General features: G+C 46.3%; 1 protein-coding gene across 9 annotated transcripts in view; it reads right to left on the bottom strand.

Annotated features, from left to right (window-relative positions):
• Nucleotides 1-16,469, bottom strand: part of HPS1 (HPS1 biogenesis of lysosomal organelles complex 3 subunit 1) — a 31,947-nt gene extending 15,478 nt beyond the window's left edge. For 3 of the 9 annotated variants that reach the window (XM_033186353.1, XM_033186380.1, XM_033186371.1), the window contains exons 1-6: nucleotides 16,145-16,377; nucleotides 14,805-14,912; nucleotides 12,651-12,767; nucleotides 4,615-4,752; nucleotides 4,252-4,394; nucleotides 2,962-3,070 (exon numbers count right to left, since the gene is read on the bottom strand). In XM_033186353.1, the coding sequence (XP_033042244.1) occupies nucleotides 2,962-3,070; nucleotides 4,252-4,394; nucleotides 4,615-4,752; nucleotides 12,651-12,767 (507 nt within the window). In that variant the 5' untranslated portion in view covers nucleotides 14,805-14,912; nucleotides 16,145-16,377. The other 6 variants (XM_033186412.1, XM_033186420.1, XM_033186362.1 and 3 more) reach the window with 5 other exon arrangements.
• Between the last annotated feature and the right edge of the window lie 919 nt (nucleotides 16,470-17,388).

The raw sequence follows: 17,388 nt of genomic DNA, 5'->3' as shown, positions 1-17,388 counted from the left end.
CAGGCCCTGGGCTAGTGGGGACATTCACTGTCCACACTGAGCTTGGACTCTGCACCAGATACTTGGAAACAGGGGGACTAAGACCCACCAGGTCCCAGCCTTCCTGAGGCTTACCATCTGGTCACTAGACTCCAGTGGATGAGGCAAGGCAATATACAAGGAAATAAAGTTAAGTGCCATTTGTAAATAAGCACCAAGTACAAAATACACAGCACTGGGCTAGAGAGAAATAGCAGCGACCTCCTTGGGTAGGGTGTCCAAAGAAATGTCCCTGAATTAGGTCACCTTTAAACTAATATCTAAACAACCGGATGGCCTACCAGAGAAAGAGGGAGAGAGAGAACACTGCAAGTCAAGGAAACAGCATATTCAGAGGCTCTGAGGAGGGAAGAGAGTTTGGAATGGTGCTGTCCAACAGAAATAAAAGGTGGGCCCTATGCATAATTTAAATTTTTCCAGTGACCATATTAAAAAAGTAAAAAGAAACAGTGGACATTAATTTTAATGACATATTTCATTTTACTCAATATATCCAAAATACTATCACCATATGATATAAAAGCCTTATTAATGGAATGTTTTACATTCTTTCTTGTGCTAAGTTACCAAAATCTGGAATATATTTCACATGCATAGCGTAACTCAATTTGCACTAGCTGTATTTCAAATGTTCAACAGCCACATGTAGCTAATGACTATCATATTGGACAGATCTAAATACAGAGTTTTCCTGAAACTTAAAGAAGTTTCATGTGACTAACACTCAGTAAGTGTGGACAAGAGAGGCATGAGATGAAGCTGGAGTGAGATAGGCAGCGATAGATCACACAGGGCCTGGTAGGCTTGGGAAGGAGTTTGGATTTTATATTAATGGCATTAGGTCACCTCCTAGAAGAAGTCTTTCCTAATGTCCCAGAAAGAGTTAACCATTCCATCTCTTGTGTCACCATGGCTTTTGATGAAAAACCTAATATGGCACTCAGGATTCTTATTTATTTATTTATTTATTTATTTATTTATTTTTGAGACGGAGTCTTGCTCTGTCACCCAGGCTGGAGTGCAGTGGCCGGATCTCAGCTCACTGCAAGCTCCGCCTCCCGGGCTCACGCCATTCTCCTGCCTCAGCCTCCCGAGTAGCTGGGACTACAGGCGCCTGCCACCTCGCCTGGCTAGTTTTTTGTAGTTTTTAGTAGAGACAGGGTTTCACCATGTTAGCCAGGATGGTCTTGATCTCCTGACCTCGTGATCTGCCCGTCTCGGCCTCCAAAAGTGCTGGGATTACAGGCTTGAGCCACCGCACCCGGCCAGGATTCTTTATTATATCTTTTAGTATACACATGGCTGATTTCCCCTCAAGGGCAGTGAATGTGTCTTTATTCATCTCTTTATTCCCATGGCCTGGCACACCTCTTAGCATATAACAGGTATTATATGTTTATTGGAAGAGTGAATGAGTGGGGGGTGTGAGAATGAATTCCTTCAGATCTATTTTCCAGCTCATTAATTCTCCCTCTAGCTATGTCTCATCTGCTATTTAACACATCCCTTGAGTTTTTCATTTTAACAACTATGTTTTCATTTCTAAAATATTTGTATGGGTTCTTTTTCAAATTTGCTTGGCCAATTTAGAGTTTCTTCTTATTTTGTGATTCTACATTTCATATATTTAAACATTTCATAGTTATTTTATATTCTATACTTAATAGTTTCAATGTATCAAGTGCCTTGGGATAGAAATCTGCTGGTAATTGATTTTCCTGACTCTCACTCATGGTGGCTTATTTTCTTCTATATCTGATTTTCTTCAGTTGTGAATTCACATTTGTTTGATCAGTACCTTTCCTGCTTTAGCAGTGGTTTTCCAAGTGTGGTTCCTGGACCAGCACAATAAACAAACAGCACCTGGGAATTTTTTAGAAATGCAAGTTCTAGGGCTGGGCATGGTGGCTCACACCTGCAATCCCAGCACTTTGGGAGGCCAAAGTGGGCAGATCATGGGGTCAGGAGTTCCAGACCAGCCTGACCAATATAGTGAAACCCCATCTCTACTAAAAACACAAAAATCAGCCAGGTGTGGTGGCATATACCTGTAATCCCAGCTACTCAGGAGGCTGAGGCAGGAGAATCGCTTGAACCTGGGAGGCGGAGGTCACAGTGAGCCAAGATTGCTCCACTGCACTCTACCCTGGGCAACAGATCAGACTCCATCTCAAAAAAAAAAAGAAAAGGAAATGCAAGTTCCAGAGCCCCCATCCCAGACTTGCTAAATGAGAAATGCTGAAAGTAAGGCCCAGTAACCTGTATTTGACAAGCCGTGCAGAGGATTCTGACACACACTGGAGTATGAAAACCACTGCTTGCAAGAGAATTTGGTTTACCTCTTTAGGAAGCCAAGGAGTGCTACTGACCAGCAGCCACTTTAGTTTTTATTTTTAATTTTTTAGTTTTTTATTTACTAGGCTTTATAAAAGCACCAGCAGCCACTTTAACTTTTGGGGGCTAGGCTTAATCTAGAGTTGCAGGCTTAGCTCTCCTATGCTGCTGCTGGCCCAAGGCTGTTTACTGGCTGTAGTGCTGATATCATTTGCACTCGGGGCAATCTTGCCTTTAGTGCTGTGTTTTTCTCCACTGCTTTCCCCTCCAGTTCCAGCTCAATATAATTTTGTGGGAGGAGGAGGGAAGGATTGAAGGAACTGTCTTCAAAGATTTCTGTAATTTACAGTGAACCCAAAAATTACATTAAAAGTCTGTATTATCCAGGATCGAGCTGTTTTACCATGGGAAAGCCCATCAGAGTACACAACCCTCCATATGGCCACAAAGAACAACTCTCTCTGAATACATGAGTTTCAGGGGCTGCTTGTGCCTTCACTCATTAGGGTTAAAACATGGTCTTAAAGCTGGATGCCCCCTCTGACCTGACAGCTCCAAGTCCTGAGGACTCCCGCGCCCAGTAGTCACCTCCACGGCGAAGCACTGCTCCTGCTCCCGCAGGTGGCTGTAGGTCCACAGCAGGCTCTGGAAGTGCTCCCACAGCTGGACACGCTGCTCCAGGTCTGGGGGCCGCAGCCTGGGGGCAGAGCCAGAGAGGGCGGGAGAGATCACAAGAAAGCTGGTCTCCCCCATACCCAACCGAGGGGCCACAGTCCCAGCTGAGCATCAGAGCCTGGTGAGCCCGCGTGACCTGCCCACACAGCTGGGAAAGGGGGCCAGGTTTCTGGCTGAGCTCTAGCTGTGGAGTGGGGTGGGATAGGCACGGAGCCAGAAGGCAGGCAGCTAAGCAAATCACCTCACTCCTCAACCTCTGTCACACAAGCACATGTCATACAAAGCCAGCTAGAGAGAGCCAGGGTGATGCTTAAGCTTCCCACACAGAGGCCACTGAACACAGAAAGGTCTAGTCCATCATCAGGGTCCTACACAGGGTTGCAGACATCTCGGATGCTGGCAAGGTCTGCACTAGCCAATGTGGTCCATGTAACAGGCATCCACCACCTGTAGTATTTGCCACTGAAACCATGACCTATCTGGGCTACAATGACTCATGAAACAGTGTTTGTGCATTTGAGAAATGCCTCTATATGGGTAGTTGCTCACATTGCTACAAAACTCTAAAGTCCCAGAGTTTCACACTCTGCAGCTTCCTAATCCATCTTAGAGAATCAGGGGGTGGTGATACCATGAACTTCTCTTTTCTAGGTCTACATTTCAACTACAAGCCTTTTCTGGGGTCCCTCCCACCTCAGTGTATACTCTGAACCATCATTCCCTTTCCCCAAGTTCTTGACTGTGGGCCCAGAGACAGGTTTTAGGGTCTGTCTCCTGAGAAAACCTTTACGAGACTGTATGAGTGTGCACGGGCTTGTGTTTTTCTGGAGAGACAGTCTGAAGCTTGAGAAGCCAGAGAGGACTAGCTCAGACCAGATTTGTAATGACGGGCGACGATGTTGGGAGAATGGAAAGAGCACTGGACTGAGTCTTGAGCTCAGATTTCCAGTTTGGATGTGGCCAACCACCAGCTGGATGACCCGAGGCAAGTGAGTTCCATTCTCTGCTCTGTTTCACCAGATACAAAGTCAGAGGGTCAGACCAGAGTATCTCCAAGGTTCCTTTGAGCTCTGTTTCTCTGAACTAGGGACTCAGCTGGGGGCAGTGTGTGAAGAATGGCAGCTTCCCAGGGGCTAGGCACACACTGCCTGGTCCACAAGGGTGCTCGGCAAAGGACAGAGGGGACCAGCTTTGAGGACTCACTCCTTTCGGATAAGCTGACCGTCCACAGTCACCAGCCCGAAGTGCACTTCAAACAGGTACTTGAGCACGTATAGCTTCCGCCGCAGGTCGCCCTCGCTCTCAGTGTGGTCGCCATTGATGGCAATGAACAGGCATTCTCCAAACTGCAGAAACAGGCAGGCCAGTGTCAGCCAGCCCCCAGGGCACTCCCTTCACCTGCCCTAGTCTCTGCGGACAAGCCAGGGAAGGCTCAGGTCCCAGGGGGGTTTGATAAGATGCCGTTTCTGCCTTCTAAAGGAATCTAAAGCTCCAGATAAGACAGGCCTGTGGACTCCCCATCGAGCGGAGGGAAGAGGAACATGGGCCCCAGAGCTACAGACTCACCAGGTGAAGGACATATAGGGAGTCGCCGTTTTCTGTGGAGAAGCAGGTGTAGGTGTCTGAGAGCTTCTCCAGCATCGTCATGGAGGATATGATGACCGGGGCTAGGAGGGTGCTGAGCTGGTCCTCCAGGGCAGGGAGCTGCAAACATGGGGGAAAATATCACAGCTTAGAGTGGGCCAGACAACAAGAACAAAGGAAAGGACAAGACCAGGCCTTGATATCAAGGGTTCCATAGTGTCAGACCCTCCTGGGAGGGTCTCACTGTCCTGGTAGGGAGGGGGCAAAAAGAGACTGCCGCCAACACTTTGGGTAGTGGTTAGGAAGAATGGGGAGGGCCAGCTGGGTAATGGTGCTGTTTAGGCTCTGAATCTGGAAGGAAACATTAAGGAATTGGGCCTCATTACAATAGTGGAATGTGGGGAGCACTGAACAGGCAGCTGGAAGGAAGTTTGCAGCATGTACCAAAGTCTATGCTGTTTTTTGCAATAAGTCTACTTTGGAAAATTTGTCCTAAGGAAAATGATCAGAGATTAGGACAAAGACACATGCACAAAGATGTTCACTACTGCATAATTTATAATAGCAAACAACTGGAAAAAAATATAAACATCCAGGATCAGGGAAATAGTTAAACAAATAGCAGTACATCAAAATTATGGAAAAGTCTATAGTCATTTAAAATATTAGAGTGTTTCTAGACCGGGCGCGGTGGCTCAAGCCTGTAATCCCAGCACTTTGGGAGGCCGAGACGGGCGGATCACGAGGTCAAGAGATTGAGACCATCCTGGCTAACATGGTGAAACCCTGTCTCTACTAAAAAAAAAAAATACAAAAAACTAGCTGGGCGAGGTGGCGGGCGTCTGTGGTCCCAGTTACTCAGGAGGCTGAGGCAGGAGAATGGCATAAACCCAGGAGGCGGAGCTTGCAGTGAGCTGAGATCCGGCCACTGCACTCCAGCCTGGGCGACAGAGCGAGACTCCGTCTCAAAAAAAAAAAAAAAAAAAAAAAAATTAGAGCATTTCCCACATGTTCTCACTCATAGGTGGGAATTGAACAATGAGAACACTTGGACACAGGAAGGAGAACATCACACACCGGGGCCTGTTGTGGGGAGTGGGGAGGGATAGCATTAGGAGATACACCTAATGTAAACGACGAGTCAATGGGTGTAGCACAGCAACATGGCACATGTATACATATGTAACAAACCTGCACTTTGTGCACATGTACCCTAGAACTTAAAGTAAAATATACATATATATATATGAGTGTTTCAATGACATAGAAAATTCCTCTGACACAATGTTGTAGTTAAAAATAAAACAAGAATGTGAATTCATAGAAAAAAAATGAAGTATTGATAAAATACTGAGAAAGCCATTTTATTAAAGTTACTTCTGGATAGAGGAATTAGGAGTGATTTTTTTCCCTCTATTTTTAAGTATATTTCTGTACTTCCCCTATTTTCCATAACAAGCCTGCATTGACTTTGATAAGTTCTTCCTCCATCCATTCTCTCAGCTCGCCGAAACAAGGAACAAAACAAATAAGAACAAAAAGGAACTGGACAAGTTTGTTGCAAATGTGTGAATAAAATGGGATAAAGCCAGTGGAACAGTTACAAATCAAATTCTCCATAGTGGAAAAAAAAGAAAGGCAGATTTCCCAAGAGGATTTCAGGAGACGTGAATGAAATATGAGGGAGGCACAGTACTAACTTGGAGCTAGGGAAATCTACAAGGAGCTGAGCAAGACCTTGCCTTGAAAAGACGGGCAACTGGCCAGTGGGAAGGTGCAGCATTGAAGTACAAGTGGGGACACAGCACTATGGAGTAGGTTTTCCTGCCAACATTCAGGAACCAAGGACTGTGCCCAGCTCCCACAGTCTGTCTGTCAAGCTTTCACAGTGGCTCCTACTCATCGTTCTGGTTCCAGCTCAGATTGTTTTTTTTTTTTCTGGCCACCTCAGGCCACCAACCCCTGCCTCTGTCACTCCCCATCCCACACCCCATTTAACTTCTTCAGGCTATTTGTCACTACCTGAACTCATGGTACTTATTTGCCATCTGGTTCACTGTACAACGTCCTTCTTTAGACTCTAAGTTCCATGAAAGCAGGGATCATGTTGCTATGTTCACTGCTTTACCCCAAGAGACTGGCACATGATAGGTTCTCAATTAATATTTGGTTAATGAATACCCCCACAGATAGGCAAGAATTCAATAAACAGGCAAGAATTCAAATATTTGCTGAATTATTCATATACCACGATTTTCTTGAACAAATTTTATTAATACAGAAATCACTTATGAATCTAGATTTTGATAGAAACTCATCTTAAAAGCAATATAGTCACGTACTGAAGAGCAATGTTTTGGTCAGCAACAGACCACGCACGATAGTGGCCCCATAAGATTACACAAAGATTTTTGCTATACCTTCTCTATGTTCATTCAGATACACAAACATTTACCATTGTGTTACAACTGCCTGCAATATTCAGTACAGTCACATGCTGTACAGGTTTGCAGCCTAGAAGCAACAGGCCATACTGTACAGCCTAGGTGTGTAGTCAGCTACACCATCTAGGTTTGTGTAAGTACACACTCTGATATTCACATGACAAGGAAATCACCTAATGATGAATTTGTTATTAATGGAATGTATCACCATCATTAAGCAAGGCATGACTGTAGCTTTTTCTGCAGGAATAGAACTTTTTTTTGGTGAGGGGATGACATGGTCAGGCTTTGTGTCCCCACCAAATCTCATCTTGACTTGTAATCCCCATAATCCCCACGTGTCAAGGGAGACCAGGTGGAGATAACTGAATCATGGGGTGGTTTTCCCCAGGCTGTTCTCAACTCGTTCTCACGACATCCGACGGTTTTATAAGGGGCTCTTCCCTACTTTGCTTGACACTTCTTCCTGCTGCCTTGGGAAGAAGGTGCCTTGTTTCCTCTTTGCCTTCCACCATGAATGTAAGTTTCCTGAGTTCTCCCCAGCCATGCTGAACTGTGAGTCAATTAAACCTCTTTATAAATTACCCAGTCTCAGACAGTTCTTTATAGTGGTATGAAAATGGACTGACACAGTAAATTGGTACTGCAGGTGTGAGGAGCTACTATACAGATACCCGAAAATGTGAAAGTGACTTTGGAAATGCATAACAGGCAGAGGTTGGAACAGTATGGAGGGCTCAGAAGAAAACAGGAAGACGTGGGAAAGTTTGGAACTTCCCAGACACTGTTGAATGCTTTTGAACAAAATTCTGATAGTGATATGGACAATGAAGTCCAGGCTAAGGTGGTCTCAGATGGCAATGAGGAACTTATTTGGAACTGGAAAAAAGGTGACTTTTGTTATGCTTTAGCAAAGAGACTGGCAGCATTTTGCCCCGCCCTAGAGATCTATGCAACTTTGAACTTGAGAGAGATGATTTAGGCTATCTGGTGGAAGAAATTTCTAAGTAGCAAAGCATTCAGGAAGTGACTTGGGTGCTCTTAAAAACACTCAGCTTTATACATTCACTAACAGATGGTTTGGATTGGGACTTACCTTTAAAAGGGAAGCAGAACATAAAAGTTTGGAAAATTTGCAACTTGATGATGCAATAGAAAAGCCCATTTTCTGAGGAGAAATTCAAGCCTTGGCTGCAGAAATTTGCAAAAGTAATGAAGAGCCAAGCGTTAATCACCAAGACAATGGGAAAAATGTCTCCAGGGCATGTCAGAGGTCTTCACAACAGCCCCTCTTGCCACAGGCCTGGAGGCCTAGGAAGAAAAAAATGTTTCAGGGGTTGGGCCCAGGGCCTTGCTGCTTTGTGCAGTCTGGGGACATGGTGCCCTGCATCCTAGCCATGGCTAAAAGGTGCCAACATACAGCTCTGGCTGTTGTTTCAGAGAGTGCAAGCCCCAAGCTTTGGTGGCTTACATGTGGTGTTGGGCCTGCGGGTGCACATAAATCAAAAATTGAGGTTAGAGAACCTCCACCTAGATTTCAGAGGATGTATGGAAATGCCAGGATGTCCAGGCAGAAGTTTGCTGCAGGGGCAGAGCCCTCATGGAGAACCTCTGCCAGAGTGGTGAGTAAGGGAATTGTGGGGTCAGATGCCTCCACACAGAGTCCCCACTGGGGCACTACATAATGGAGCTGTGAGAATAGGGCCACCATCCTTTAGCCCCCAGAATGGTAGATACACTGACAGCCTGCACCATGCACCTGGAAAAGCTGCAGACACTCAACACCAGCCTGTGAAAACAGCCGGGAAGAGGACTGTACCCTGCAAAAGCACAGGGGTAGAGTTGCCCAAGGCCTTGGGAGCACCTCTTGTATCAGTGTGACCTGGATGTGAGACGTAGAGTCAAAGGAGATCATTTCAAAGCTTTAAGATTTGACTGCCCCACTGGATTTCGGACTTGCATGGGGCCTGTAGCCCCTTAGTTCCGTCCAATTTCTCCCATTTGGAATGGGAACATTTACCCAATGCCTACACCCACATTGTGTCTGGGAAGTAACTTGTTTTTTATTTTACAGGGTCATAGGTGGAAGGGACTTGCCTTGTCTCAAGTGAGACTTTGGTCTTGGACTTTTTGGTTAATGCTGGAATGAATTAAGACTTTGGGGAACTGTTGGGAAGGCATGATCAGTTTTTAAATGTGAAAGGGACATGAGATTTGGGAGGGGCCTGGGCAGAATGATATGATTAGGCTTTGTGTCCCCATCCAAATCTTATCTTGAATTGCAATCCCCATAATTCCCATACTCCTCATATGTCAACAGAGAAACCAGGTGGAGGTAAATGAATCATGGGGGCAGGTTCCCCCATGTTCTTGTGATAGTGAGTTCTCATGAGATCTAATGGTTTTATAAGAGGCTCTTTCCCCTTCACTCAGCACTTCTCCTTCCTGCTGCCTTGTGAAGAAGGTATCTTGCTTCCCCTTCGCCTTTTGGCATAATTGTAAGTTTCCTGACACCTCCACAGCCGTGCTCAACTGTGAGTCAATTAAACTTCTTTCCTTTACAAAGTACCCAGTCTTGGGCATTTCTTTATAGTGGTATGAAAATGGATTACCACAGGGGAGATAAAAATGTTTGGTGTATACAGAATATAAAGGAGCATACTCATATATTACTTGGTGGAATTATAAAGTAGTACAATATCTTTGAATGGCTTTTGACTCAATATTTTTATTTTTAGGAATTTGTCCTAAGGAAACAATCTGACATGAGATAAAATTTAAGCACAAATGTTCCTTAAAGCAAGAGTGATATAGCAAATTAATAGCAAAATATTTGTCCATATAAGGAAAATGGTTAAATAAAGGATGATACACTGATTCATGTACTGGAGTATAATGTTTCCATTAAGAATTATGCTTCTGAGACTATTTAAGAAAATAGAAGAAATATCTTGATATAATGGCAAGTGAAAAAAAAAAAAAAGGCAGTAAAACTGTAAATGTGGTATAATCCCAATTATATAGAAAAAATAAAGACCCAAAGAAAGTATATTAAAAAGCTAATAGCTCTGGGTAGTGGAATTACAGGTCATTTAAAAACTACCTCTTTGTATTTCCAAATTTCCTACAATTAACTCATGTTATTTATATGACAAGAAAAGAATGTGTTGCACATTAACAACAACAAAAAAAACTTTAAAGACAACATTTCCTTTACACTACTCATTTTTAGGAACTGAAAATTCAGGAGTTCATTCCTTTGCCAGGTTTTCAATAAAGAGGAAGAGAAAGGCCACCAAATAATTTGCTTCTTAAGTTGACATAGTTGTAACAGTAGTTTAAAAACTGAAATACTTTAAAAGTCTTAATTTAAATATTATATGTATTGACTGTTAAAAAATAAAGTCTAACAAAGAGTTAGCTTAAATAAAACCACTTGAATGTCTATCTCTGATATTTTGTGTTTGCCTAAAGACTGTGATGAGAACATGGGTGACATTGATGATAAATGGACCCCCTGAAGTGGAGCTGGCTCACTCATTGGCTGGATGATGAGACCCCTTAGAGCAGAAAGGGCAAGACAGGCCACCAGTCCATGCTGCTGCAGAAACGTAAGAACACCTTCCACTGCATCCCCAATAAAAAACATTTTTAACCCAAAATTAATCGGGAAAACATTTTCACAATAAATTACTCCTTTAAAATATACAGTGGAAATTATGTAAATGAAAAGGACAAGTATTTCTGAGTTGTAATGTTAAAAGTGTTAAACTGGATGTCCACATGCAAAAAAAAAAAAAAATTAACTTCAATCCATAGCTCGCACGACATACAAAAATTCAAAGTAGACCATCAAACCTGATATAAAACCTAAAACTATAAAACTTTCAAGAGTATGTAGAGAAAACTTTTTGTGAGTTGGACAAAGATTTCTTAGATATAACACTAAAAGCATAATCCATAAATGCAAAATGGACAAATTCAAGTTCTAATACTTCTGCTCTTTGAAAGATACCACTGAGAATATAAACACAAACCACAAACTGGAAGAAAGTATTTGCAAAACATGTATCTGATAAAGGACTTCATCCAAAATATATTACAAGCTCTCAAAACTCAGTAAGAATAGTAAGAGGAAACAATCAACTCAAATAAAAACTGGACAAAACATATGGCAAATAAGCACATGAAAAAATGCTCAAAACCATTAGTCATTAAGGAAATGAAATGTAAAACACAGTGAGATTCTAGTGGACATCCATTAGAATGGCTACAATTAAAAAGATGGACCATAGCATTGGTGAGGATATGGAGGAACTGAACTCTCAAACACTACAGCTGCAATCAAAAATTATACAACCACTTTGGAAAAGTTTGGCAGTTTATTAAAAAGTTACACATACACATACATGATCTAGCCATTCTACTCTAAGTATCTGTCCTTGGACGTGAAAGCATCCATGTATACATAGACTTGTACATGCATGTTCATAGTTGCTTTATTTGTAATAGTCAAAAACTGAAAATGACACAGATGTCCATCAACAAGTAAATGAATGAACAAATGGTGGCATCCTGATCCAATAGATTACTGCTCAAGAAAAGGAATGAACTATTGATACATGCCACAACACAGATGAATCACAAAATAATCATGCTGAGTGAAAGCAGTCAAACCAAAACCAAACTAAATCCAAGCACATACTGTATGGCTCCATTTATATAAGCCCATATAATACAAACTAACCTATCACGACAGAAAGCAGATCAGCAGTTCCTAAGGGATGGGGATGGGAAAGAAAGGATTACAAATGTTTGAGGTGGTAGATATATTCCTTTTATCGATTGTGATAGAATCATAGTTATATATACATATCAAAGCTTATCAAGTTGTGTACTTTAAATATGTGCAATTTATGGTATGTTAATCATACCTTAATACAGCTATTAAAAAATTAATGTGTTCAGCTTACGTTAAACTTTTTCATTTTTTTTTTGCTCTGTCGCCCAGGTTGGAATGCACAGGCACAATCTCGGCTCACTGCAGCCTCTACCATCTGGACTCAAGTGATCCTCCCACCTCAACCTCCCAAGTAGCTAAGACCACACCTGGCTAATTTTTGTGTTTTTTTTTTTTTGTAGAGACAGGGTTTCGCCATGCTGCCCAGGCTGGTCTCAAACTCCTGAGCTCAAGCAATTGGCCCATCTTGGCTTCCCAAAGTGTTGTGATGACAGGCGTGAGCCACCATGCCCAGCCTTGTTAAACTTTTTAGGGTACAGAAACTGATGGCTCCAAGTTCCTCTGTTATGTGATTAAAATTCGACATATTCTTGCCCTCACTTAGCCCAGAGAGCCCTGGTGGGGTGTGGGGGTGGGGTCATTGAGCTCAGAGCATCAAGAGGCAGACCTTGAGGATGAAGGTCTAGCTGTGAAGGATGCTGGACCCCACACAACACCCTGCTCATGCTGCCCAGGACAGGGTGAACACAGGTTTTCCTGCCTCTCTGCCTGCTGGTAGTTTTGTATGGTTCCTTCCTATCCATCCCTCCTGGGACTGCCTACCCTGCACTTACCTCTTCTTCCTCATTCTCTGACTGCCCGAACTTCAGCCGGAGACTCTCTTCAAACTCCTCATCTGTCCAGTAGAAGAGGACCTCTGCACTCTCAGTGGCCACCAAGACGCACTTCATCTGCCAGGGAAAGGCAAGGTCAAGGTCAGCCCCTAGCCCCAACATCCATGAGCACAGCCTGAGTAACGAAGAGGACCCCAACCTCAGCGAATATCCAGTGAGCCCTTTCTGCACACCAGACATCACAAAGGCCTTCCGTTTTTGTTGCACCCTCACAACTGGACAAAGTAGGACTCTTTAGGTTCTCCCATTTTAGAGAGCAGGACACAGGCACAGCCTGAAATGACAAAGCTGGAAACCGGACCCAAATCTGTTTGATGCCAAGGCTGGGGCTCTTTCCTCTGTGGTATCTGGTCCCTCTCAGCACAGCATTAGACCCACGACAGGGCCTACCGCAACCAGACTGGGACAGGAAGGGACCCAGGTCTTGGCCTGGACATGGAGTCAAATGCCCAGGGAGGCCATGCTTACAGCAGACAGTTAGTGCCTGGTGTGGATTGGAGGGCGCTGCTGCACCTCCATCTCTGCGCAGTCCAGAGATATCTCTCCCTCAGATAAAAACAGTTCCAGGGCTGGGTATGGTGGCTCACGCCTGTAATCCCAGCACTTTGGGAGGCTGAGGCGGGTGGATCACCTGAAGTCAGGAGTTTGAGACCAGCCTGGCCAACATGGTGAAACCCCGTCTCTACTAAAAATACAAAACTTAGCCAGGCGTGGTGGCAAGTGCCTGTAATCCCAGCAACTCGGGAGGCTGAGGCAGGAGAATTGCTTGAACCCGGGAGGCAGAGGTTGCAGTGAGCCGAGATTGTGCCACTGCACTCCAGCCTGGGGGACAGAGCAAGACTGTCTGAAGAAACAAACAAACAAACAAACAAAAAACAGCTCCGGAAGACGAGCCTCAAAGCTCCTGAATTTACTTCAGCACCACAGAAGTTTCATTCAAATGCTGCTCTCCCTGCTCATGGTGAGAACACAGGCTGCCTAAAGACCCTGTACCTAGCAGGCTGCAGCTTCTAGGGCCACAGTCACCAGTGTCTTCAGCCCTTCCAAATCTCCTTCCCCACCCCCCTGCCACATACACACCACACACTCTGTGCTTGATTGTGTAAGGAATGTCTTAACTGTTCACCCATTGGAAGATCTTTCATATAGCTCCCCACACTGTGTGCTGTGGCCCTCTGGGTGCGGCAAGCGCTTATCTTCTAACTCTTGGGGCAGCCTGACCAGGCTGGTGAGGACAGCGCTCCAGGCTGCCTGCTGCAGCTGAGAGGCCTCAGGCAGTGGTTTCAAATCCTCTTATGTGCCTCAGGGTGTCATGCAGATATAATCATGTGGTATGTGTGCTAAGCCATGACAATGATTAGGAAGCTCTGCTGTAACTCTCACACATGTGGATTTCCAGTTTTTTGGGAGGATCATAGCATCTCCAGGTCTTGTGTTCTGTCATCCCCATGTCCAGCTTAGTGGTCCTTACTGAATTCCTCCCAAACTAACTCGGTGCAACTGGTCCCAAGGTGTTTATGGCGAATGCCAGGAGACAACAGCACAGTGAAGGAGGAATGTAGCCTATTCCCACAGAATTACTCAATGCCAAGGCAGACACTGAGAGTGCAACAGGTGTGAAGAGGAGGTTGCTGGGAGAGGCAGGTGGACCTGAAGAGGCTTCTCTGGGATTCCCAGGTACATGTGACAAAGCTGACCAGAGTGTATGGGTTAGGGAGCAGTGGGCTATGGAATGGAGGCTGTGGTTGTGAGCAGAGAAATGACCGGCTGGCTGGAGATGGGCAGGTCGAGGTCATGAAGGCAGTCATCTAGGTGTGGATGTCGGGTAATGAGTGCTCACCCCTTGGTGGGGGCCGGGAGGAGCTTTAAAGACTCAGCAGGCTGTGATGACCCACCTGGATGTGAGGGGTGAAGGAGAGATGAGGCATCAGGATGGGGGTGGCCTCAGGATGCAGGGCTGGGGAGGGGATGAGCAGGTCTGCAGAGCTCAGGAGCACTCAGTCCACTGCCTACCTCATTCCATCTGCCTCCCAATGCCCCAGAGTGGATGCTGCCTGCCTCCCTGTCCTCCCCAGGTGGGGCAAAATCATCTACCTTGGCAAGGAGCACAGTGGAGCATCCAGACAGTCAGAGGTTCAGAAAGGGCTGCAGCAGACAGACTCAGGGACTGGTTCATGGGAGAGCAGCACGGCATCCCTGGTCCTGCAAATGCGTAAAACAGAGAGAACATGAGGGCAGACAGATGCCCTGGTCCTGACTGCTGCCCGTTGGGAAAGGACAAGCTGGAGAAGGGCTGCGTGGTCCCTGGTCTCTCCAGGCCCTGAGGCAGTCTGCTAAGAACATATCCAGGATCCTGCCCCTCACCTCCCATAATGGAGAATGAGAACCCGGCCAGTACAGCCCTTTGTACAGAGCAGGTGCCCACTTTTGTTCCTTCCTCCTTTGTTCCTATAAAGTGCTCTCACTTCTGTGGGTCACTCAGAGCTCCCCAAGCAGCCCCAGGGAGCTTGCTAGGAGTGACTGACGGGAGACAGCATAGCACACCCCAGGCGGCGAGGATGCAATCCCAGTGAAGGGAGTGGGGATCCTGGGATGATGCAATGAGTGGAAGGAAACAAACAGGAAAGGCATCTGGGACCAGGTTCTAGTTTTGGCTTTGCCAAGTCGCATAAACCTCTTTGAGCCTCAAACTTCCAAGGAGAAATAGAGCAACATCCCCTACTCTACCTCCCTACAGGGTTAGATCACGGGAGTGACCAGGCAAGCTGGAAAGTAACCTTAGCAAACTGCTTTCTTATATAGGTGTGGGGATCATTATTCCTATTTCCCAGCTTCCCTTCTTCAAATAACAGGATTAACGAATCTGGTTCCAGAATCTTTCATATTTGGAGAGAAGGCAGGAACAACAGAAAACTTAATTAGGAAGTCAAGTACTGTGAGCGAGTAAGAGGCAAGTGACTACCCGCCACAGAGACTGCTGTTAGGAGTTCGGCCTTTAGCAACCTAACCCTGAGACGGCCTCCATCACCCACATGATTGGCCGGAATGCCACATTCCCGAAACAGGGGGATGCTTCCCAAAGGCTGCTGGGAAGAGAACCTCGCCGGTGAAACGTTGTGACTTCGGCTTCACCTCGCTATGTTGCCCTAGAAAGGGAACTCGGAGGGGACTCACTGGCGAAGGGTGCTCCAGATGGCGGGGGGAGGGCCAAGCTGGGGCGACCCCCAGAGCACACTTTCACCATCTGGACTCCAGCAAACCTCCCTGTGGCCCTTGGTCCCGCCTTCAGCAGCTCCTTCTCGGGTCCCACACCTTCGGAGCCCGGCCCTGTCCCTGAGTCTCTGCAGGGAGCGAGTCAGCGGCTCCCGTTTGCCTAGCACGCCAGTTTCTGTCCAGTTTCACCCCCAAATCCCCACCTCTCCCCACCCCCGAACCTCACGGCCACCCTGGGAAGGAGGCCTGACTTGTGACATCCGCCCCTCTTCACGGCTGAGGAACTTTGGCTCCGAGCGAGGAAGCGACCGGCCCATGACCACACGCCCGGAGTGGGTGAGGCTAGGGGTGGGCCCGCTCCGGGACCCCTAGAGCCCCTCCCCTACTTCCGGGAGGGTTGCGAGGGGCTCCGGAGGAAGAATCGCCTCCCCGGGAGGGGACAACCCGGAGACTCACGTACCGCATCGCGGCGCGCACAGCGCCCAGCCTGCAGGAGCCCGGGCGCGCTTCCGGGTAGGACCGCGTGATCCCGCACGTGACCGCCCCGCCCCGGGAGGGGCCGGAGCCGCCGTCGCTTTCCGCAGGTTCGAGCCCCGCCCCTGCCAGGCCTTGCCCATGCCCAGTTTTACAGAAGAGGAAACGGAAGCTCAGAGAGAAGAAATAACTTGCTGAGGGGCCGAACCAGGCTCAGAACCCAGGTTTCCTGGCTCCTCAGCTGATTCCTTCCCTCCTCCCCATTCCCGGAACCCCAGGCTTTGCTTAATGAACTGAAGTTCTGGGGCTAGAGCTGTCCTTTTGTGACTGCTCTTCCTGACCTTTGGGGAGGTGACACAGCGCATAGAAGGGCTCAGTTGCCCCCAGAGTGCCAACGCTGGAATTTCTTTATAGAAGTTTTCAATCTATTTTGGGAGCGGAGTGCACATTAGGAGTTTTGTGTTGAACCTATGTTTGCAATATTAATTTTAAAAAATGGTATGTGTACTGGGGGTGGCTGGAAGTGGAGGGGGCACTCTGTTAATAATGGAAGGGGCTAAATTCCCGAACAATCCACCCCTCAGTGCCTGGGTGCCACCTAGGAGCTCCAAGCCCAGCCCAGCAGGGTATGGGTTGTAGGAACTGGCTGGGGATATAGTAGATTGAGCATCCCTTGGGGGAAAGGCAGAGGCTAAGAATCAATACCTCCACCACCTGCAGATCAAAGAGAGCATCACTCCCCACAACCCACTACCCACCCCTTCCAGCCCACCTTAGGGCAAATTCTTCCAACTCCCCATCCACAGCACATAGCCCTGCCGCAGGCATCTCTCTCCCCAGCCCACCATTGAGATCGTTCACTCAATATGCTTTCAGTGGTTGAATGAATTCCATCAAATGAATATGCTATTATTTACTTATTCATTCCCCTACTGGTAGTTTCCATTTCCCAACAGCAATGTATGAGGATTCTGATTTCTCCACATCCTCA

The sequence above is a fragment of the Trachypithecus francoisi genome, unplaced genomic scaffold, assembly GCF_009764315.1.
Source record: "Trachypithecus francoisi isolate TF-2019V2 unplaced genomic scaffold, Tfra_2.0 Contig01579, whole genome shotgun sequence".
In the NCBI taxonomy this organism is placed as follows: Eukaryota; Metazoa; Chordata; class Mammalia; order Primates; family Cercopithecidae; genus Trachypithecus; species Trachypithecus francoisi.
This window is presented reverse-complemented; position numbering and strand designations above follow the sequence as displayed.